Source organism: Poecilia reticulata, chromosome 2 (genome assembly GCF_904066995.2).
Source record: "Poecilia reticulata chromosome 2, P_reticulata-male-v2, whole genome shotgun sequence".
Taxonomy (NCBI): Eukaryota; Metazoa; Chordata; class Actinopteri; order Cyprinodontiformes; family Poeciliidae; genus Poecilia; species Poecilia reticulata.
The window spans coordinates 44,554,296-44,578,000 of record NC_088831.1 but is presented as its reverse complement, the minus strand read 5'-3'; the positions used below and the strand labels follow the sequence as shown (position 1 = coordinate 44,578,000).

At 43.7% G+C, this 23,705-nt stretch overlaps 1 protein-coding gene across 8 annotated transcripts in view; it reads right to left on the bottom strand.

Annotated features, from left to right (window-relative positions):
- Positions 1–466: 466 nt before the first annotated feature.
- slc4a3 (solute carrier family 4 member 3) overlaps positions 467–23,705 on the bottom strand; it is a 44,956-nt gene continuing 21,717 nt past the window's right edge. For 6 of the 8 annotated variants that reach the window (XM_017302450.2, XM_017302446.2, XM_081604717.1 and 3 more), the window contains 14 exons: positions 11,494–11,665; positions 10,462–10,567; positions 10,197–10,381; positions 9,248–9,467; positions 8,790–9,011; positions 8,565–8,713; positions 7,720–7,914; positions 7,060–7,236; positions 5,834–5,923; positions 5,597–5,763; positions 4,079–4,332; positions 2,809–2,978; positions 1,991–2,164; positions 467–1,198 (listed from right to left, as the gene is read on the bottom strand). In XM_017302450.2, the coding sequence (XP_017157939.1) occupies positions 1,121–1,198; positions 1,991–2,164; positions 2,809–2,978; positions 4,079–4,332; positions 5,597–5,763; positions 5,834–5,923; positions 7,060–7,236; positions 7,720–7,914; positions 8,565–8,713; positions 8,790–9,011; positions 9,248–9,467; positions 10,197–10,381; positions 10,462–10,567; positions 11,494–11,665 (2,359 nt within the window). In that variant the 3' untranslated portion in view covers positions 467–1,120. The remainder of the gene's footprint in view (positions 1,199–1,990; positions 2,165–2,808; positions 2,979–4,078; positions 4,333–5,596; positions 5,764–5,833; positions 5,924–7,059; positions 7,237–7,719; positions 7,915–8,564; positions 8,714–8,789; positions 9,012–9,247; positions 9,468–10,196; positions 10,382–10,461; positions 10,568–11,493; positions 11,666–23,705) is intronic. The other 2 variants (XM_017302448.2, XM_008404233.3) reach the window with 2 other exon arrangements.

The following is a 23,705-nucleotide window of genomic DNA, read 5'->3' as shown; positions in this document are numbered from 1 at the left end:
AAGATCGTAACGTTACGATGGTCCCGTTAGCGATTAACACAGCTGCTTCTCAAGTTATGCAACGATGAGTTTCTTGCATGTTTTTTAGATAAAAACAAACAAAAACAAGGAGTTCACCAAAAAATCCACAAGTTTTGAGATTAATCTCAGAAATTTTCTACAAAAAAGTAAATTTCTGAGTTTCAATTTGACAATTTTCAACTTTTTAAACTCAGAAATTTTAACGATTTTTCTAGAAGATTTCTGAGATTTAAAAAAAAAAGTTTGAAAAGTCGAACATTTTCTTGAAAATATGCAAAAAAAAAAATGTAAATAAATCTCAGGAAGTTTCAATGTCGACAATTTTTGATGTTTGAAACTGAAATTTCCAATTTTTTTTTTTCTTAAGAATATTTCTGGATTAATCTGAAAAAGTTTGAAAAGTAAAAAAAATTTGCTTGAAAACGTTTGAAATTAATCTCAGAAATTTTCTAGAAAAAACTGGAATATTTCCAACCCGACTTGGATCTCCAAATTTCTGCGTTTCTTTTTTTTCCCCATCTTCAACGGCACAAACACACCGTCGTATTTCTGAATCAGATTTTTTTTTTTAAATGGATTAAAAGATCAGTATATAAAAGTCACCATAAAGCAGAAACATTGTGACGTAATCCACTAAATCCTCACCAAAACCTTTAAAGGACGGTTACGCAACAACACTGAATTTAAAAATCAGCCATTTTTCTCCCACTTACTGTCACTTTTCGCTCTTTCTGTCCTTCCACACAATCCAGATTTTGACTGAATTTCACACAGAAAATAAACACAGAGTAGAAAATGAAGGTTGGGTGGGTGTGAGTAATATATATTTATACGTTCAGGGATCGAACTACTAACAGATTTCCTCAGAGTTTCAGTTCGGCCGGCAGACGGTCAGTTTCTGCGGCAGAGCAGCGGAAGAGGCAGCTCCGATTCCTCAGGTTTGTCTCCGCATTGCACTTTTCCCAGACCTGCAGCGTAAAGGGACAGAAGGACCATCAGAGGCTGGAGCGTCTGATTTCTGGAAGGTTGAAGCCGTCAGAGTGACGCGGTTCTGGGAGCTCCGACCCGGCGGCGCCGCAGCAGGAACCGGTTCTGGTCTTCAGACCAGCATGTGGATCTCGTTGTATTCGTCTCGGCCGTCTTCGTCGAAGTTGGGGGAGTCTTCGTCGCAGTCCAGCTGCGAAGGAGAAATCGTCTTAAAACGAGCAACAAACGTGGATTTTAGACAGAAACGAAACTGAAAAACACCTGGATGAGGCTCAGTTCAGGTAAAACACCTGGATGAGGCTCAGTTCAATAAAAACACCTGGATGAGGCTCAGTTCAATTAAAACACCTGGATGAGGCTCAGTTAAATAAAAACACCTGGATGAGGCTCAGTTAAATAAAAACACCTGGATGAGGCTCAGTTCAATTAAAACACCTGGATGAGGCTGAGTTCAGGTAAAACACCTGGATGAGGCTCAGTTAAATAAAAACACCTGGATGAGGCTGAGTTCAGGTAAAACACCTGGATGAGGCTCAGTTCAGGTAAAACACCTGGATGAGGCTCAGTTCAGGTAAAACACCTGGATGAGGCCCAGTTCAGGTAAAAACACCTGGATGAGGCTCAGTTCAGGTAAAAACACCTGGATGAGGCTCAGTTCAATAAAAACACCTGGATGAGGCTCAGTTCAGTATAAAACACCTGGATGAGGCTCAGTTCAGGTAAAAACACCTGGATGAGGCTCAGTTCAATAAAAACACCTGGATGAGGCTCAGTTCAGGTAAAAACACCTGGATGAGTCTCAGTTCAGGTAAAAACACCTGGATGAGGCTCAGTTCAATTAAAACACCTGGATGAGGCTCAGTTCAGTATAAAACACCTGGATGAGGCTCAGTTTAATTAAAACGCAATTTCACCCCGGATCTGAGGACCAAACATGGCCGCCGTGTCGCTGAAACACGGCGGCGGCGGCGGCCAGACGTACCGCCTGCAGCTCGCGCTCCTCGAAGATCCTGGAGAGGACGAGGCGGCGCAGCGGCACGGTCATGATGAGGATGAAGGGGAAGGCCAGCGACGCCACGGTGGACTTCACCACCCACAGCGCCACGATGCAGGCCAGCTGGATGGCGGTGAACATGTTCATGCGCCACGTCCTCACCTGCAGCACAAACGGCCTCCGTCAGGAAACACAGACATGCGTTTCTGGCTCCATCTGGTGGCCGCTGGGGGAACTGCCCCGAGTCTGAGGCCTCTTAGAAAAACATGATGGTGAAAACAGACTCAGAAAAAGACAAAAAGCAACAAAATGTGAAGATTTTGTATTTGGATGAGATAAAAAAACTGATTTCTGAGTCTGTAAATATGCCCCACTAGCTGCACCTGCCACTACAAGAAAATCTCCAGTTATTAATCCTATACATTCGAAGGATTTTCAGTTCAACCGAGTTAAAAATCAAAATCACTTTATGAACGAAGGGAAATTAAGTTTCGCTGAAGGATTCAGGCCGTCTGAGTTCTGAGCAATAAAATGTTTATTTTCTTATTTCAGAAAGAAACTGCTGGGTGTTTATCTGCAGCTTTTAATTATTTCCCACATCGCGTGAAAATGTTGAGCGCATTTAGCTTCCCTTAATTAAAGTTAGCGCTTTAGCATTAGCGCAGCTAACTCTTCAGCTAGCAGTTGGGAGCCACTGCTGACAACGATCAGAAATCCTGGAGGATGAAGATCCGATTCCTGCACCAGGACCGCGGAGACGTGATGCGGCCAGCAGCGTCTCCGTGGCAACGGGCGACCCGGGTTACCTTGGTGACGTAGATGTGGTCCGGGTGGTGCTTGGCGGGAGTCACCATGAGCGTGATGCGCTCGTAGAGCTGGATGCCGGTCAGCGAGGTGACGCCCATGTAGAGGAAGATGCCGAAGAGGACGGCGAGCGGGATGTGGCGCAGGACGTCGGTCATCACGATGGACATGCCTGCAGCGGCGCAGGAAGAGTCACATGATCACACCGCAGGGGCCGAGCGCCAGACCGAGCGGCCCAGACGCTCCGTCTGGGTCTCAGCTCACAGCAGAAACCCCCAAAGTTCAGCGGAAGGAAAAACTACTAACCTATTTTTACCAACAAAACGTATTTTTTTAAAAACAATTTTACAAAAAAAGAAGCGTTTATTTTAATTTTGTCCCAATCTGTCGTACAGCTGATGAAAACCAAAATCTAGGAAAATCAAGTGGAAGGAAAAACTGCTAAGAAAAACACATTAATTGAAAGATGTATCCAATTTTACAAATAAAACTGTCCATTCATCCATTTTCTAACACCCTTGTCCCTCAGTGGGGTCAGGAGGTGCTGCTGCCTCTCCAGCAACGTTCCGGGTGAGAGGCGGGGTCACCTGGACAGGTCGCCAGTCTGTCGCAGGGCAACACAAAGACACACAACCATGCACACACACACTCACACCTAGGGGCAATTTGGAGAGGCCAGTTAACCTGACAGTCATGTTTCTGGACTGTGGGAGGAAACTGGAGTACCTGGAGAAAACCCACCATGCACAGGGAGAACATGGAGACTCCATGCAGAAAGACCGGGAATCGAACCCAGAACCTTCTTGCTGCAAGGCAACAGCTCTACCAACTGCGCCACTGTGCAGCCAAATAAAACTGATTAATCTTTATTTCAATTTTAATATTTTTAGTTTACAGTGAAGGGGAAATGCAAAATTTAGAAAGTTAAGTGGAAGGAAAAACTGCGAGGAAAATAACATGTTTTAGGAAAATATTTGCACAATTTTACCAGCTGGTTTTCTTTTAGTTTAATTTTGATCATTTTGTCTTACAGCTGTCAAAAACTGAAAACCTGGAAAGTTAAGTGGAAGAAAAAATTGTGCTAGTAAAAAGTAACATGTTAATTGATGAATTTCTTTAAATTTAGATAAATTCGACCTCCAGCCAACAAAAATCACAGTTTCAGCGAAGCAGCATTAAATTAGTGGCAGAGCTGTGCAAGAAGACATCAATCCACTTATATTATTGGAAAATTGAGTGGAAGGAAGAGCTGCGGGCTGGGTTTCTGCTCACCGACCAGCACGGCCACCAGCAGGCCGGTCAGCCGCTGCTCCTTCACCTCCTGGATCACGGGCTTCTCTCCGGGCGCCGTGGCTTTGCTCATCACCGTCAGCGCGTTGACGTGCGTCACGGAGCGCACCGTGGCGGCGGTGAGCCACGGCAGGCCGAAGAGCGGGCAGACGGCGCCCAGCACCACGATGAGCAGCAGGTCCAGGTGGAAGCCGGAGCCTTTCATCAGGCGGCGCTCCTTCTTACTGACGATCAGCCTGAGGGCAGGCGGCGAATCCGGGCCGGAAAACACAAACACAGATCAGGAAGATTCCGGAAAATAAACCTGGAAAATCCTGAGGTTCTAAAATTCACTCAAAAGTCCTCAGACATTTTCTAGAAAAACAAACCTGGAAATTTTCAAGTTTCAAAGCCAAATATTTGAACATTTTCTGATTCATCTCTAGAAATTTTCTAGAAACAAACTTTCTGAGCTCCGCTGGTTGAAAAGTGGTTTGAAAAAACACATTTTGAGGTCAATTCAGACATTTTCAAGAAAATTACAAAAGTTAGAAAAAAATAAATAAATTTTGGAATTTTAAAAGTCAACAATTTGCTAGAAAAACTTAAAATTTCAGAAAATTTCCAAAAGTAAAAAATGTTCAACATTTGAAACCAAAATTTCCACTTTTTTCCCCCTAAGAAAATTTTAAATCTCAGAAATTTCAAAGTTTTTTTTTTCTTTTTTTGCAAATTTCAAATCTAAAAAATACTTTCACTTTTCAATCTCAGAGCTTTCTATTATTACTTTTTTAAGCTATTTGTTAATCCCAAACTTACCAAATTTTGAAGTTTCAAAACCAAATATTTGCTTGAAAAACTTGGAAACTTTCTGATTCATCTCTAGAAATTTTCTAGAAACAAACAAACTTTCTGAGCTTCGCTGGTTGAAAAGTCGTTTGAAAAAACAAATTTTGAGGTTAATTCAAACATTTTCAAGAAAATTACAAAAGTTAGAAAAAAAAAAAATTCTGGAATTTTAAGTCAACAATTTGCTAGAAAAACTTAAAATTTCAGAAAATTTCCAAAAGTAAAAAACATTTGAAACCAAAATTTTCACTCCCCCCCCCCCCCCCAAAGAAAATTTTAAACCTTTTAAAATCTCAGAAATTTCCAAGTTTTTTCTTTTTTTTTTTTTGCAAATTTCAGATCTAAAAAATACTTTCACTTTTCAATCTGAGAATTTTATTATAATTTTTTTTTTATTATTTGTTAATCCCAAACTTACCAAATTTTTCTACCAAATGAATATTTTGACATTTAAATCTAAAAAAATTTCATATTTTCTGTGCAAATTTTAAACTTTCTGAGTTCAGAAATTTCTTCCATTTTCTGAAGAATTTCTCAGATTAAATTTTCACACAAATTTTCGACTTTCCAATCTTTCTGGAAAAAAACTTGAAAACACATGAGATGAATATCAACATTCCGAGTTTTCCATGTCCGTAAACGACGCGTAAACATCCGGATGTGTCGACGCACGAGGTGATCTGCGTTTCCATGAAGATGAGGATGAAGACGAGGAGAGCGGGAACGACGGACGCTCCCATCATCCATGTCGGGAACGGCTGCTTGTCTCCGAACGGACTGATGAGCCAGCCTCTCTTGTCGGGAGACGTGACGGAAAACCCGGACGGCACGTTGAGTTTCTGAAGGACAGACGGGAAGAGATGACACCTCCGTAACGTCGACGCCACGGACGCCACGGCCTGAGCTCACCTGAGTGTAGGTGTCAGGAATGGAGATGTCCACCAGGACGGACAGCAGGATGGAGATGGGAATCCCGAAGTCGCCGATTATTCTTCTAGCCTGAGAAAGAAAAGTGAGGAAACGTCAAAAAACAGCAAATTCACCAGGATTATGGCAGCTAAAACGGTTAAGAGCATCCTAATCTCAGCTGAGTGAGGAGGAGAATCCCTCGTTTCCACTGTTGGCTTTTGGCTACTTTATGCTAATATACGCTATTTTATGCTAATATACATTTTACAGTCCAACCAGCAGTGGGCACCGCCAACTAAAGAGTTAGCTGTGCTACACCAACATGGTATGTAGAGGAAGCTAGTGCTAAATGCTACACCAATATGGTATGTAGAGGAAGCTAATGCTAAATGCTACACCAACATGTTATGTAGAGGAAGCTAATGCTAAATGCTACACCAACATGGTATGTAGAGGAAGCTAATGCTAAATGCTACACCAACATTGTATGTAGAGGAATCTAATGCTAAAGCGCTACACAACTTGGTATGTAGAGGAAGCTAATGCTAAATGCTACACCAACATGGTATGTAGAGGAAGCTAATGCTAAATGCTACACCAACATGTTATGTAGAGGAAGCTAATGCTAAAGCGCTACACGACATGGTATGTAGAGGAAGCTAATGCTAAATGCTACACCAACATGGTATATAGAGGAAGCTAATGCTAAACCAACATGGTAAGTAGAGGAAGCTAATGCTAAAGCGCTACACAACATGGTATGTAGAGGAAGCTAATGCTAAAGCGCTACACAACGTGGTATGTAGAGGAAGCTAATGCTAAAGCGCTACACAACATGGTATGTAGAGGAAGCTAATGCTAAAGCGCTACACAACGTGGTATGTAGAGGAAGCTAATGCTAAAGCGCTACACAACATGGTATGTAGAGGAAGCTAATGCTAAAGCGCTACACAACATGGTATGTAGAGGAAGCTAATGCTAAAGCGCTACACAACATGGTATCGAGGCTTCAAATAGAGGGTTTGACATTATGTCATATTTCTGAGTGGCTTGATAAAAGTGTTTACTGTGTTTATTTTTGTTCTGCATGCATTGTTGGAATCTCAAGAATCTTCACTTTCCCATTATTTATAAAATGAGCATGTACATTAAAACGATGCCGTAAAAAACGCATAATGTGATGCTAACCTGTTAGCATAAACTCAGTTACAGGTGAAAACTGTTACCTTGCCGCCCAGAAAGCGACTGTTTCTGAACTTCCTGAGGAAAAAAGCAACGAAGAAGGTTCCTATCATGAGCACCAGGGACAGGAGGGCCGTGTTGGGCTGGTTGAGGACCGGACCGTCCACATCCACGGTGGAGTCCGACGGGTAAACCGTCATCAGCGGATGCTCCTTAAACACCTGGAAGCAAGAAGATGCTATCACGGTTAGCCGCACTGAGAGGGGTTAGCTTAATAAGGAGAAGATATTCATCGTTTAACTGTTCAGCTTCGCTGAAAAGAAAGTTTGGTGTCAGGACATAATTTGTGAAAAGATCGATCTCCTCCCTGAGCTGCCATCGCCGTCTGAAGAAATGCAACAAAAACAACCAATCAGAGCCAGGAGGAGGGGCTTAGCGCTGTCAATCATCCTCATGTACTCGCTGCTAGACGTAGGTGGAGAAACAACTTAGTTACTGGAAAATCATTTATCTGCCGTCATAAGATGCTATGCTAAGCAGCATAGCGACCAATGACCCTATGCTAGCCTCATTGGTTGCTAGCATTCAATGTTATTTGAATCTTGAATGCTAGCCTAGCTTGCAAGGTTATTTCTAGTTAGCACTGAGAGAAGGCAGATTATCTGTCTCATTCCAAGTAAGTGTTAAAAGTAAAAATCTGTGACCTTGATGAGCTTGGAGAAGGTTTCGTAGATGAAGATGAGGGAAATGAGGAAGGCGAAGATCTCCTGGGTGAACGGTGAGATGTAGCGGACCAGGAAACTTCCCTCTGCCGCCACGATCACCAGGACAATGAAGATGAGCCAGAAGCCGATCCAGACGCGGCCGGTCAGGTACTCAAAGTCATGCGCCTGACAGAACTGAGACAGACAAGGAGTTAGCGAGCTAACCAAAGCTAACTGATGTTAACCAACACTGATGCTAACCAAAGCTAACTGATGCTAACCAAGAATAAACAACCGATGCTAACCACCACTAACTGATGCTAACTGATGCTAGCCAACACTAACTGATGCTTACCAAGAATAAACTACCCTAACTGATGTTAACCAACACTAAATGTTGCTATCTGATGCTAACCGATGCTTACTAGCCCTAACTGATTCTAGCCAACACTAACTGGTACTAACCAATGCTAACTGATGCTAACCAACACTAACTGATGCTAACCAATGCTAACTGATGCTAACCGATGCTAACTGATGATAACCAACACTAACTGATGCTAACCAACACTAACTGATGCTAACTGGTGCTAACCAACACTAACTGATGCTAACTGGTGTTAACCAACACTAACTGATTCTAACCAACAGTAACTGATGCTAACTGGTGCTAACCAACACTAACTGATGCTAACCAACACTAACTGATGCTAACTGGTGCTAACCAACACTAACTGATGCTAACCAACACTAACTGGTGCTAACCAACAGTAACTGATGCTAACCAACACTAACTGATGCTAACGGGTGCTAACAAGTCCCAACCCGGTTCGCTGGCTGGTCACCTTGTAGAAAGCCTCTTCGAACACCAGCAGCGGTCCGGAGAAACCGATGATGAGGAGCGGCTGACCGGCCAGCAGGGAGAAGATAACCCCCAGTGTTGCCGTGGAAACGATGAGCTCGGTCACGCCCATCAGGCCTTCGGTTTTCTCCCCTGGAACGAGAATCAGAGCAGAGGAGCGTCAGCGGCGGCGCGTCAGCGGCGGGGTTGCTATGGCGACGCGGCTTACCCAGCAGGCCTCCGAACGTGATGGTGGGCGACAGCGCGGCGAAGTAGATGAAGATGACGGCGGCGACGCACTGCGTGTCCAGGGCGTCCCGCAGGTCGCTGACGTACTGCGGGTAGCGGCGGCGCATGTCGTGGATCAGGCCCCCGAACGGGACGCCTGAGCGCTTCAGAGGGTCCACTTCCTGCTCCGCCTCCTCCTCTTCCTCCGGACTCGCCTCGGCTGCTGGGAGGAAGATACAGGTCAGCGGGGTTCAAGGTGTGGCGCGGGGGCCTTTTAGGCACTTGGTAAGGAAATAAAACAATGACAAATAATGAAAACTAAAGAGTAAATAAATGATAAATCTGAAAAAATAAATGAGCAAACGGGGGAAAAAATAAGGATGTAAAAAATGAAAAATGAAGTAAACAACTAAGTGAGGAATCGGAGCGCAGTGCCTGCTGCGGGTTCTGACCCGGTACCTTTGCTGTCCTGCTCCGCTCCGTAGGCGGACGGGAGCTTCTTGCCTTCTCGCTCCCTCCTCTTGCGCAGCAGCTGCTTCTGGAAGTCGGCCACCGTCTTCAGCAGGTCTTTGCCCTCCACGTCCGACGGCGGGATGACGATGCTGCAGTCCAGGAACTCGTTGATGCCGTTCAGGAGGTCCTGCCTGTCGTCTGCGAAGTACGCCACCTCGTGGAAGTTCTGCAACCAAACAGAACCGGACCGGACAGCAACGAGACAAAATTAACAGCAACATGTCCTGGATGACACCATCGGTTTCTGGTAAGCACTGCTAATCCACCTCCTTTGCTTTTGCAGCTTCTCTATGTGGCCGTTTGGTTAGAAAGATGCTGGAGTAGGGGATCTGAATGTTGGCCGATGGATGGTTTGACTTTCCTCCTCCTCTCGCCGCTGCTCTGCATCCATGAAGCTACAATGCTATGAACAGCATGTGTGCTGTCACTAGCATGTTGACTAACATTGATTTACTCCATTTGGTATCATAAGTTTAGCTTTAATGTCAAAACTAGCTAAAATGCTAATGTTAGTTCACTGCTAACATTAGTATGTGTGCTATAACTAGCATGTTGGCTAACACTGACTTACTCAATTCAGAATGTAAGCCTTAGGAGTATACCATAAAATTAGCAAAATGCTAAGGTTAGCTATAAATAGCTTGAGGCTATCAGGTATCAAGTACTCAAACACAAGTATTGGTTTGCTAGCTAAATCTAGCTAAAATGATATTAGCCAAAATGCTATGAATAGTATGCATGTTGTCACTAACATGTTGAGTAACATTTTAACTCCATTCATTATAAAATGACCATTTATATCAAAATTAGCTAGAATGCTAATGTTAGCTTCAATGCTAACATTTGCGCAGAGAGTTATGTCTTAAACGGAGTCCGCAGGAGTTGTAAAATGAACCTTTTCAGACATTAGCGTGGCGAAGGAGCGTCCGATCTCGTGGTAGTCAACGTTGGACTGGCTGGGGCCGAGCAGGACGAAGAGAAACCGGACCGGGACGGGAATCTCCAGCACGGACTCCAGGACGACGGCCTCGCTCAGCCGGACGAAGGCCATGGCGGGCTGCTCCAGGAACTCCACCGATCCTGAGAAACGACAGCAAGAGGAGCGGCTTCATCTCCGTCACCGGCAGCACTTTCAAAAATAACGATGTGGAAACGCTTACCGACTAGAACAATGACGGCTTCGGCGTCTTTGGGAATCTTGGCGAGCAGCTTGAGGGACCTGGCAGCAGCTGGATGATGCTCCGGAGGCACAGGGTGGAGGGATTTCTGGGAAGGAAGAGCAGCGGAGAGGTTTCCCTCTTTACTGTCGCGTCCAGCACGGGGGAGCCGAACAGAAACATCTGCTTCTTACTGGTGCGTCTCAAGTCCTAATGCAAACCAGAAACTCCTCCTCTGACTCTGCCTCACAGATCAGCAGGAAGCAGTGTGCTGCTCCTTCAGACTAGCCAGCAGCAATTAGCAAACATCTGGTGGAGCATGTATGGTGTCACTAGCATGTTGAGTAACATTTATTCACTCTGTTCAGTATGTTAAATTGAGATTTTACGTCAAAGTTAGCTTAAATGCTAATGTTAGCGTAACTGCTACCATTAGCATGTATGCTATCACTAGCATGTTGAGTAACATTTATTCACTCTGTTCAGTATGTTAAATTGAGATTTTACGTCAAAGTTAGCTTAAATGCTAATGTTAGCGTAACTGCTACCATTAGCATGTATGCTATCACTAGCATGTTGAGTAACATTTATTCACTCTGTTCAGTCTGTTAAATTGAGATTTTACGTCAAAGTTAGCTTAAATGCTAATGTTAGCGTAACTGCTACCATTAGCATGTATGCTATCACTAGCATGTTGATAAACATCGATTTACTCTACTCAGTATAAAATACAGTAGCGTGTAGGATAAAATTGGATCATATTCCAAAGTTAGCTAACATGCTAACTATGGAATATGCAGCGCTGGTAAAAATGTCGTTAAAGGGTTAATATGGGAGCCATGTTGTAATGACTTCCTGAAGGTGGAGTTTCTGAAAGAGCAGAAGCTTCTTAAAGAGACAGCCCTAATTTCAAGGCATTAAATTTGATATACATGCCATTTTTATAGCACCTGAAGTTAGCATAGTTACTGGATTGTGCTGTAAAATGGCTCAACGTGGATAGAGAACACGCTGTACCGGCCCTTTAATTCTTACAAAGAGGCTGACGAAGACGTCCTGCTTCGGGTCGTACACCGGCCCCTTGTCGTCGTTCTCCTCGGCCACCAGGGGCAGGCTGGTCTCCTGAAGGTGGTTGTGGTTGAAGCTGCCGTGGAGACTGCCTGACGACTGGTGGCGGTGGAAGCGGTGCTTCAGGTCGCTCGGGTGGCTGCGGAGGAGTCAGAGAAACCAGGACGAAAAGCCAGAGAAAAGCAGATATGACTCCACTGGCCTTTGACTTTCTGAGTTTCCTTCAGACGATGTTCTCCCCATCCTCTCATTAAGACAGAGCCAAGACGTTTGGATCCTTGTTCTACGGTGGCCCAAAGGGGCCAACAAAGCCACAATGGAAGTCATGCTAATAAATGAAAGACATGCTAATGAATGGAATTAATGCTAAAAAATGGAGTTTATGCTAAAACTGAAGTTATGCAAAAAATGGAAGAGATGCTAAAAACAAAAGCTTAAGTTTTAGCCTCAATGTTAGCATAGCGCAGGCTAAAACCAAAGTTATGCCAACACAAATTTTATACTAAAATTAAATTCATGTTAACATTTAACTTATACTAAAACTGAAATTACAAAAGAATAAAATGCGTGCTAAAACTGAAGGCATGCTAAACAAACTGATGCTAAATCAGATGGGAGCTGTGCTGAAACAGAAAGCTAATTAGCTTCTGCTAGCTCCTGCTAGCTTTGGCATGTTCCCAGAATGCATCTGCAGTCAGATAAACTGCAGTGGCTTCAGTTGTATTATTATTATTATGACATCATTCATCATCTTTCTGATCCAAAAAATGTCAACATGTCAGAATAAAAACTCAGTATTTTCATTTGGAGACATTTATTTCAGACGACGTCCAAGAAAATCCGACTGATTTACAGTAAATGGGGACAAACTGGGATCTGAGAGCCGAATATTTATATTTATATATATATATTTATATATATATATTAAAAAAATAAAAATTCCCTTCTCACCCTCCGCAGGTGGTCTGTTTCATCCTCTGAGCTCGGGTCCTCTACCAGAGGCCTGGGAGCTTCAGGTTCTCCTCCAGTATCTTGGCTGTGCCTAGAACTGCACATTTCTGGACTGAGATGTCTGATGTTGTTCCTGGGATCTGTTTGAGCCACTGCTCCAGTTTGGGGGTGACTGTCTGCCCCGAGGGCCCCGATGACCACAGGCACCACTGTGGTCTTCACCTTCCAGGTCTTTTCCAGTTCCTCCCTGAGGCCCTGGTATTTCTCCAATTTCTCATGCTCCTTTTTCCTGATGTTGTAATCACTTGGTATTGCTACATCCACCACAACGGCTTTCCTCTGTTCTTTATCCACCACCACAATGTCCGGTTGGTTCTCCATTACCATCTTGTCTGTCTGGATCTGGAAGTCCCACAGGATCTTAGCTCGGTCATTCTCCACCACTTTTGGGGGTGTTCCCCACTTTGATCTCGGGGCTTCCAGTCCATATTCTGCACAGATGTTCCTGTACACTATGCCCGCCACTTGGTTATGTCGTTCCATGTACGCTTTCCCTGCCAGCATCTTGCACCCTGCTATTATGTGCTGGACTGTCTCAGGGGCCTCCTTGCACAACCTACACCTTGGGTCTTGTCTGGTGTGGTAGATCTGAGCCTCTCTGGTGTTTAGGGCCTGTTCCTGGGCGGCCAGGATGAGAGCCTCTGTGCTGTCCTTGAGTCCAGCTTTCTCCAGCCATTGGTAGGTTTTCCTGACATCAGCCACTTCAGTTATTTGTCGGTGGTACATCCCATGTAGGGGCTTGTCCTCCCATGATGGTACCTCCAGCACCTTGTCTTCTGTTCCCCATTGCCTGAGACATTCGCTGAGCACATCGTCCGTTGAGGCTTTGTCCTTAATGTATTTATGGATCTTGGATGTTTCATCCTGGACAGTGGCTCTCACACTCACTAGTCCTCTGCCTCCTTCCTTACGGCTCGTGTTCAGTCTCAGGGTGCTGGATTTGGGGTGGAATCCTCCATGCATGGTTAGTAGCTTCCTAGTCTTAACATCCGTGGCCTTCATCTCTTCCATTGGCCAGCTAATTATTCCGGCAGGGTATCTGATTACTGGTAAGGCATAGCTGTTTATTGCACGGATCTTGTTCTTGCCATTGAGCTGGCTTCTCAGAACTTGCCTTATTCGTTGGAGGTATTTGGCTGTGGCTCCTTTCCTTGTGACCTCATCGAGGTTGCCATTTGCTTGTGGTATTCCCAGGTACTTGTAGCTGTGCTCTATGTCTGCTATTGTTCCTTCTGGGAGTGAGACCCCTTCTGTGTGGGCGACCTTCCCTCTCTTTGTAACCATCCGACCACACTTCTCTAGTCCGAATGACATCCCAATGTCAGTGCTGTAGATCCTGGTGGTGTGGATCAGTGAGTCGATGTCTCGCTCGCTCTTGGCGTACAGCTTGATGTCATCCATGTAGAGGAGGTGACTGATCGTGGCCTCATTCTTGAGTCGGTATCCGTAGCCAGTCTTGTTGATGATTTGGCTGAGAGGGTTCAGGCCTATGCAGAACAGCAGTGGGGACAGAGCATCTCCTTGGTATATGCCACATTTGATGGATACTTGTGCAAGTGGTTTGCAGTTGGCTTCAAGGGTGGTTTTCCACAGCCCCATCGAGTTTGCAATGAAGGCTCTTAGAGTCCTATTGATGTTGTACATCTCTAAGCATTCAATGATCCAAGTGTGTGGCATTGAGTCATAGGCTTTCTTGTAATCAATCCAAGCGGTACACAGGTTGGTGTGTCGGGTTTTGCAGTCTCGGGCGACTGTGTGGTCTACAAGGAGTTGGTGTTTGGCTCCTCTGCTATTTATGCCTATGCCCTTCTGTGCCTTGCTCATGTATTTATCCATGTGCCCGCTTATCTTAGCCGCTATGATGCCTGACATGAGCTTCCATGTTGTAGAGAGACAGGTTATTGGCCGATAGTTGGATGGGACTGAACCCTTCGAGGGATCCTTCTGTATCAGGATTGTGCGCCCTTCAGTTAACCATTCAGGGTGAGTCCCATTTTGTAGAAGCTGGTTCAGTTGAGCTGCCAGTCGCTCATGGAGGGCAGTGAGTTTCTTAAGCCAGTAGGCATGGATCATGTCAGGTCCTGGTGCTGTCCAGTTTGTCATACCCGAGACTCTGTCTTGGACATCTGCCACAGTGATGGTTACCGGGGCTTGTTCATATATATATATATATATATATATATATATATATATATATATATATATATATATATATATATATATAGAGAGAGATAGACATCTATATATAGATATACATACATATCTATATATAGATTTATATATATTTATAGAGAGAAGCAGATATATACATATATATGCATATATATATGCATATATATATATATATATAGAGAGAGAGAGAGACATCTATATATAGATTTACATACATATCTATATATAGATTTATATATATTAATAGAGAAGCATATATATATATATACATATCTATATTTATATATGCATATATATACATGCATATATATAGATATGTATATATATATATATACATGTCTATATATATGCATGTATATATATGCATATATAAATATAGATATGTATATATATATATATATATATATATATATTTATATGCATGTATATATATGCATATATATAGAGAGAGAGATAGACATCTATATATAGATATACATACATACCTATATATAGATTTATATATATTAATAGAGAAGCATATATATATATACATATCTATATTTATATATGCATATATATACATGCATATATAAATATAGATATATATATATATATATATATATATATATATAGAGAGAGAGAGAGATAGACATCTATATATAGATATACATACATACCTATATATAGATTTATATATATTAATAGAGAAGCATATATATATATACATATCTATATTTATATATGCATATATATACATGCATATATATATATATATATATATATATATATATATATATATATATATATATATATATATACATATATAGAGAGAGAGAGAGAGAGAGAGAGATAGACATCTATATATAGATATACATATCTATATATAGATTTATATATATTTATAGAGAGAAGCAGATATATATACACATTTACATATATATTTGTATATAAATACATATCTATATATATGTATTTATATACATAAATATATGTTTTTTGTTGTTCTGGGTTGTTTATTCAATGCCACATGACTGTTTTTATTTTTAATGATGTAAAACACTTTGAAATGTCTTGCTGCTGAAATGTGCTATACAAATAAAATTTGATTGATTGATTGATTGATTGATTGATTGATTGATTCCCCAGAAAGACAGTTTTCTGAATCTTTCCCAGTTTGTATCGGTTCAGACTCTAAAATTCTCTCTTTGTTCCACGTTGTTTACATTTTCTTTCTCTAAATCTCCCTCTAATTAATTAATGTGGTTTTCTGTTTTGAATTAGAATGAAACATCTCACAATGGATGAAGATGACTACTGATGTGGTTGAACGTGGGGGAAGCCGGAGTCCCCGGAGTGAACCCACACCTGCACGGCGAGACATGTCCCACTGTGCAGTCCTGTCTTTTCAATATTAAAATGTCCAATTAAAAATCACAGTAGCTTTTTGTCACTTTACCGCCAATCACCACAACACACGTGGCCCCGCCCCCTTTTAAATCTACTTTAACATCAGCTGATGTCTAAGCTGGATGGACTTTGCATCTGTTTCTGAACAGGCGTAGAGGAGGTGGAGTCAGAGCCTTTTTGATTCGCTTCCACAGCGATTTCTTTTTCTTGGGGTTCTCTTCTCCTTCAGAAATAATCTTCTCCTCGGCTGATTCACCAGCTGCTTGCGGCTCTAATTCCTGAGGTGGTGTTTGGACTTTATCTTTGTTCAATGTTACATTTGTTTGTGGAAGCGATGTTGTCTGATCTTCCATTGGACCACACTCCTCCTCCTCCTCAATCGGGTTTACAGAAGTTTCCGGTTCAGTATTTTCTTCAACGACCTGCTGTCCTTTAGGGATTTCTGTTTCTATTGTAAGAATCTCAGTTTCAACCAAGGCTGTTTGATCCTCAGTTGTTTCTACAGTAGAAACTTCTTTCTCTATGTTCGCTCCAGAAATGTTTTCCATATATATATATATATATAGATGCCTCTTTCGTTTCTCAGATGCCTTTCTCGTTGCTGCCTTTCTCTCGATCGTACGATTAGATTCCTCTGAACAGCTTTTCTCGTCCTGATGGTCTCCATTCTGTTGTGCCATGGAGACCGTTTCTTCATCTATCACCTGCAGAATTTCACCGATGGCTGTTTCACTTGTGAGAATCTCGTTTTCGATGATCTCTCTTTGGTCTCCAACCATTTCCGGTACTGAAATGTCTCTTTCAGTGTCACCAGAAATGTTATCATTGACAGCTTTCAGCTCAGATGCTTCTCTCCTTGCTGCCTTTCTGATCCTGCGTTTAGATTTCTTTGAAAGTTTTGTCCCATCCTGTTTTTCTCCATTTTGCTGTGTCATGGAGACCCTTTCTTCATCTATCACCTGCTGTACTTGACCGATGGCAGTTTCACTTGTGAGAATCTCGTTTTCGATACTCTCTGCCTGGTCTCCAACTATTTTCAGCACCGAAACTTCTTTTTCAGTGTCACCAGACAGGTTTTCCTTACAGAGGCTCTCTAGGTCAGATGCCTCTCTAGTTGCTGCCTTTTTCTTCATCTTACGATTCGATTTCTTTGAACGTTTTTTCTCAGCCTGATGGTCTCCATTCTGTTGTGCTATGACCGTTTCTTCTTCTATCACCTGCTTTACTTCAATGATGGCTGTTTTATTGGTGTGAATTTTGTTGTCGGTGCTCTCTGTCTGCTCTGCAACTATTTCCGGTACTGAAATGTCTTTTTCAATTTTGTCACCAGAAATGTTTTCCTCACAGAGGCTCTCCGGTTCTCCCGTCACCGGCTCTGATGTAAAACTAACAATTTCTTCTTTGCAAATCTCCGTTTTAAGGGAATCCTCCTGATCACCTTCTTCAGGGAGAGAAGAGTCCTGATCGATAACGTTTCCAGTGCTGGACTTAGAGGACTCTTCCTTCTCTGGTGTCTCTGGTGTCTCGGAGATCGATTCCTGTTCGGTAACTGTAGAGGAATCGTCTTCCGTTCCAATACTTTCTGCTGAAGTTCTTAGTTCAGTGGCGGCCTGTTTCTCCAACCAAATGTGAAAGGGAATCATTTTCATCTTGTTATGCTTAGTCTTTGACCGTTTTTCCGCTTTCTGGTCGACTTTCTTTGGTGTTTCTATGATGGATTTCTCTTCGGTCACCGACTCTGATGTAAAACTAACAATTTCCTCTTTGCTGACCGGCTCTGTTGCAGGAATCACAGTGTGGGTCTCAATATTCTGAGCAAAAAAACTGACATCTATGCTAGGTTCAGACTTTGGGAGCATTTTCCACAATGACTTTTTGTCGCTTCTGGGCAAACCTGCCTGGTGACTTTGATTTTCAGACTGAGAACCGATGTCACTGTTTTCACAAAAAAATGCAAGATCTATGCAGGCATCAGTCTCGGGGAAAGTTTTCCACAATAGCGGTGTCTTCTTATTGCGCCTAGTCTTTGAACGTTTTTCCCCTTTCTGGTCGACTTTCTTTGGTGTTTCTGTGACGGATTTCTCTTCGGTCACCGACTCTGATGTAAAATTAACAAGTTCCTCTTTGCTGACCGGCTCTGTTGCAGCAATCACAGTTTGGGTCTCAATATTCTGAGCAAAAAAACTGACATCTATGCAAGGTTCAGAATTTGGGAGCATTTTCCACAATGACTTTTTGTCGCTTCTGGGCAAATCATCCTGGTGACTTAGATTTTCAGACTGAGAACCGTTGATGTCACTGTTTTCACAAAAAAATGCAAGATCTATGCAGGCATCAGTCTCAGGGAAAGTTTTCCACAATAGCGGTGTCTTCTTATTGCGCCTAGTCTTTGAACGTTTTTCCCCTTTCTGGTCGACTTTCTTTGGTGTTTCTGTGACGGATTTCTCTTCGGTCACCGACTCTGATGTAAAATTAACAAGTTCCTCTTTGCTGACCGGCTCTGTTGCAGCAATCACAGTTTGGGTCTCAATATTCTGAGCAAAAAAACTGACATCTATGCAAGGTTCAGAATTTGGGAGCATTTTCCACAATGACTTTTTGTCGCTTCTGGGCAAATCATCCTGGTGACTTAGATTTTCAGACTGAGAACCGTTGATGTCACTGTTTTCACAAAAAAATGCAAGATCTATGCAGGCATCAGTCTCAGGGAAAGTTTTCCACAATAGCGGTGTCTTCTTATTGCGCCTAGTCTTTGATCGTTTTTCCGCTTTTTGGTCGACTTTCTTTGGTGTTTCTGTGACGGATTTCTCTTCGGTCACCGACTCTGATGTTAAACTAACATGTTCCTCTTTGCAAATCTCCGTCTTAAGGGAATGCTCCTGATCACCTTCTTCAGGGAGAGAAGAGTCCTGATCGATAACGTTTCCAGTGCTGGACTTAGAGGACTCTTCCTTCTCTGGTGTCTCTGGTGTCTCGGAGATCGATTCCTGTTCGGTAACTGTAGAGGAATCGTCTTCCGTTCCAGTACTTTCACCTGAAGTTCTTAGTTCAGCGACGGCCTGTTCTTTCTCTGCTGTGTCGACTTTCTCCTGCATTCCAGCGATGGACTCGTCTACACTGGCCAGTGAATCCTGGCCAGTGTTCGCATTTACCTGGTTGCTCTCGTTGGACTCTCTCTGAGGTGGTCGTCCATCCCCTTTTTGATCCACCTTTTGCAGTGCATTGGCACTCGATCCATTATCAGTCACCAATGAGGAGTCCTGATGTCCCATGTTTTCAGTTGACATCTTCAGCTCCTCCTCAGATCCATGCAGTGCCCACCAGACTGCAAATGGCATCTTCTTCTTCTTGCGCTTGGGTGGCTTGGGTGGCTGTACTTTTCTCTCGACGATGTTATCGGATGCAACTTCTTCAATTGTACGCTGGTTGGACTCCATTTTAACTGTTGCTTGTGGTTCTAAGATAGATGACTTGTCTAGAAACTCAGTAGATTTCAAAGTTGAAAATCCTACTATGTACTGCTCAGTAACTTCTCACGAAAAACTATCGACAACGGCTGCTAAGAGGTCGCGATGAAGGTAGATGGATGTGACGAGCTTATATAAACCCTGGTGATGTCAGAATTCTGCCTTTGGAGTTATATTGTGATGTCACATTGTGATGTCACAGTGGTGTTTGATATTCAGAGTGGGCTTATCTGGCAGAGTTTTTTATTAACACGACGGATGCGTGCGCCACCTGACTGCAGAAAGAGTAGGCGGGCTATTAAACTGTCACTGGTTGCCATAGTTACCCACCGTTTTTATTTTCTTTTGAAATCTGGGATATAGCTTCATCTTTAAGGAGTTTCACTCTCAGCATGTATTTGAACTTCTGTCTTATTTACTTCAACATAGCTCACAGTTTTTAACAAGTTCCATAGCATTCACTCCTTACTGGTGTTTATGAAAACCCCTTTTGATTTCACTTTCAATATAAAGTATTAATAATAATAAATGTATATATATGTGAAGAAATTGCTGCTTACAGGGCAATTAAGAAGAACGAAACATAAAAAAGTGAGCAAAAGAGCCACTTCTGGTGATAGATCGATATCAATATATAGATATACATACCTATATATAGATTTATATATATTTATAGAGAGAAGCACATATATATATGTATAGAGATAGACATCTATATATAGATATACATACATACCTATATATAGATTTATATATATCAATAGAGAAGCATATATACATATATATGTTCGGTATATACGGGTTCGAGGCCAGGCTGGGGGCTGGGACAAAAGGTTACAACGGTGACATTGAGCTGTCAGTGTGGGTCCTTAGGCAACTGCCCTTGGAGCTGTATAGCCTACCTCATACCATGAGAGACACAAATAAGCACGACATGCCGGCTCAGACGTCGCCCGGTCAAACAAGGTCTGCGTCAGGTGCTGGGGAACCAGAGCACCCTGATGAAAAGTGGGCTACTGGAACAAGACGGAAATGGGCGAGAGGTGAAAACATGGATCTGTTGGAATGCTACTACTCAAGTAATCCTAGTCAGAGGGGCTACATGCAAAGACTGTGGGAGGAATGGTTAGCTCGACATCCCCAGTCAACACTAGCTGCCAAACAACTAGTAGCTCAGTGTTCCAACATCCGCAAACGGCAACTGCTGTCACAACTTGAGATTGACGAGGTACGACACAAGTGCTACGGGAAGGAGTCAGGATGCCAGGTCAGAAGGGAGTCAACTACAACTCCCCGCCCAGAGACTGGGTATGTAGCCCCAGTAATGAACGACCCATCTGAGCTGAATGAGGCAGCAACTGACCTGAGAGAGAGAATCATGGCCCGAATGAACACCAGACGACCCCGACGCCAATTACAACGGCTGAGTGAAGTACCATCAGAAAGTCTCATTGAAGATGTGAATGCAGCATTGAGAACGATCCCTACCAACACCATAACAGAAACCAATGAGCTGATATACAACTCAGCATCAGTGATCCTTGAGATGTTTGGTTATAAGAGCAACCATGAGACCCAATACCCACCATGGAAAAGACGGTTAGAGGCTAAGATCAAGATAACAAGGAGGGAAGTGAGTCAACTGTCAGAGCTCCAAAGAGGTGCAATGAAAAGATCAGTACCCAAGAAGTACAGCCAGATGCCCATACCTGAAGCACTCGAAACTGCCAAACAAAGGCTCCAAGCCTTGGCCAGCCGCCTAAAGAGATACACGAGAGAGAATGAAGCCAGGAGGATTAACCGGCTCTTCGCCACCCAACCAGCTAAAGTGTACTCTCAATGGCAGGGTAATAACAACAGAGCAGACCCACCCAGGCTGGAGACTGAACAATACTGGAAAGGCATATGGGAAAGGGAGGCGTCCTACAACAGCAATGCACAGTGGCTAACCTCTCTACGGGAGGACCACAGCAACCTCCCGGAACAAGCCCCGGTAACCATCACTGTGGCAGATGTCCAAGACAGAGTCTCGGGTATGAAAAACTGGACAGCACCAGGACCTGACATGATCCATGCCTACTGGCTTAAGAAACTCACTGCCCTCCATGAGCGACTGGCAGCTCAACTGAACCAGCTTCTACAAAATGGGACTCACCCTGAATGGTTAACTGAAGGGCGCACAATCCTGATACAGAAGGAACCCTCAAAGGGTTCAGTCCCATCCAACTATCGGCCAATAACTTGTCTCTCTACAACATGGAAGCTCATGTCAGGCATCATAGCGGCTAAGATAAGCGGGCACATGGATAAATACATGAGCAAGGCACAGAAGGGCATAGGCATAAATAGCAGAGGAGCCAAACACCAACTCCTTGTAGACCACACAGTCGCCCGAGACTGCAAAACCCGACACACCAACCTGTGTACCGCTTGGATTGATTACAAGAAAGCCTATGACTCAATGCCACACACTTGGATCATTGAATGCTTAGAGATGTACAACATCAATAGGACTCTAAGAGCCTTCATTGCAAACTCGATGGGGCTGTGGAAAACCACCCTTGAAGCCAACTGCAAACCACTTGCACAAGTGTCCATCAAATGTGGCATATACCAAGGAGATGCTCTGTCCCCACTGCTGTTCTGCATAGGCCTGAACCCTCTCAGCCAAATCATCAACAAGACTGGCTACGGATACCGACTCAAGAATGGGGCCATGATCAGTCACCTCCTCTACATGGATGACATCAAGCTGTACGCCAAGAGCGAGCGAGACATCGACTCACTGATCCACACCACCAGGATCTACAGCACTGACATTGGGATGTCATTCGGACTAGAGAAGTGTGGTCGGATGGTTACAAAGAGAGGGAAGGTCGCCCACACAGAAGGGGTCTCACTCCCAGAAGGAACAATAGCAGACATAGAGCACAGCTACAAGTACCTGGGAATACCACAAGCAAATGGCAACCTCGATGAGGTCACAAGGAAAGGAGCCACAGCCAAATACCTCCAACGAATAAGGCAAGTCCCACAGGATCTTAGCTCGGTCATTCTCCACCACTTTTGGGGGTGTTCCCCACTTTGATCTCGGGGCTTCCAGTCCATATTCTGCACAGATGTTCCTGTACACTATGCCCGCCACTTGGTTATGTCGTTCCATGTACGCTTTCCCTGCCAGCATCTTGCACCCTGCTATTATGTGCTGGACTGTCTCAGGGGCCTCCTTGCACAACCTACACCTTGGGTCTTGTCTGGTGTGGTAGATCTGAGCCTCTCTGGTGTTTAGGGCCTGTTCCTGGGCGGCCAGGATGAGAGCCTCTGTGCTGTCCTTGAGTCCAGCTTTCTCCAGCCATTGGTAGGTTTTCCTGACATCAGCCACTTCAGTTATTTGTCGGTGGTACATCCCATGTAGGGGCTTGTCCTCCCATGATGGTACTTCCAGCACCTTGTCTTCTGTTCCCCATTGCCTGAGACATTCGCTGAGCACATCGTCCGTTGAGGCTTCTTCCTTGATGTATTTATGGATCTTGGATGTTTCATCCTGGACAGTGGCTCTCACACTCACTAGTCCTCTGCCTCCTTCCTTACGGCTCGTATACAGTCTCAGGGTGCTGGATTTGGGGTGGAACCCTCCATGCATGGTTAGTAGCTTCCTAGTCTCAACATCCGTGGCCTTCATCTCTTCCATTGGCCAGCCAATTATTCCTGCAGGGTATGTGATTACTGGTAAGGCATAGCTGTTTATTGCACGAATCTTGTTCTTGCCATTGAGCTGGCTTCTCAGCTGGCGTCTCATGGTTGCTCTTATAACCAAGCATCTCAAGGATCACTGATGCTGAGTTGTATATCAGCTCATTGGTTTCTGTTATGGTGGTGGTAGGGATCGTTCTCAATGCTGCATTCACATCTTCAATGAGACTTTCTGATGGTACTTCACTCAGCCGTTGTAATTGGCGTCGGGGTCGTCTGGTGTTCATTCGGGCCATGATTCTCTCTCTCAGGTCAGTTGCTGCCTCATTCAGCTCAGATGGTTCGTTCATTACTGGGGCTACATACCCAGTCTCTGGACGGGGAGTTGTAGTTGACTCCCTTCTGACCTGGCATCCTGACTCCTTCCCGTAGCACTTGTGTCGTACC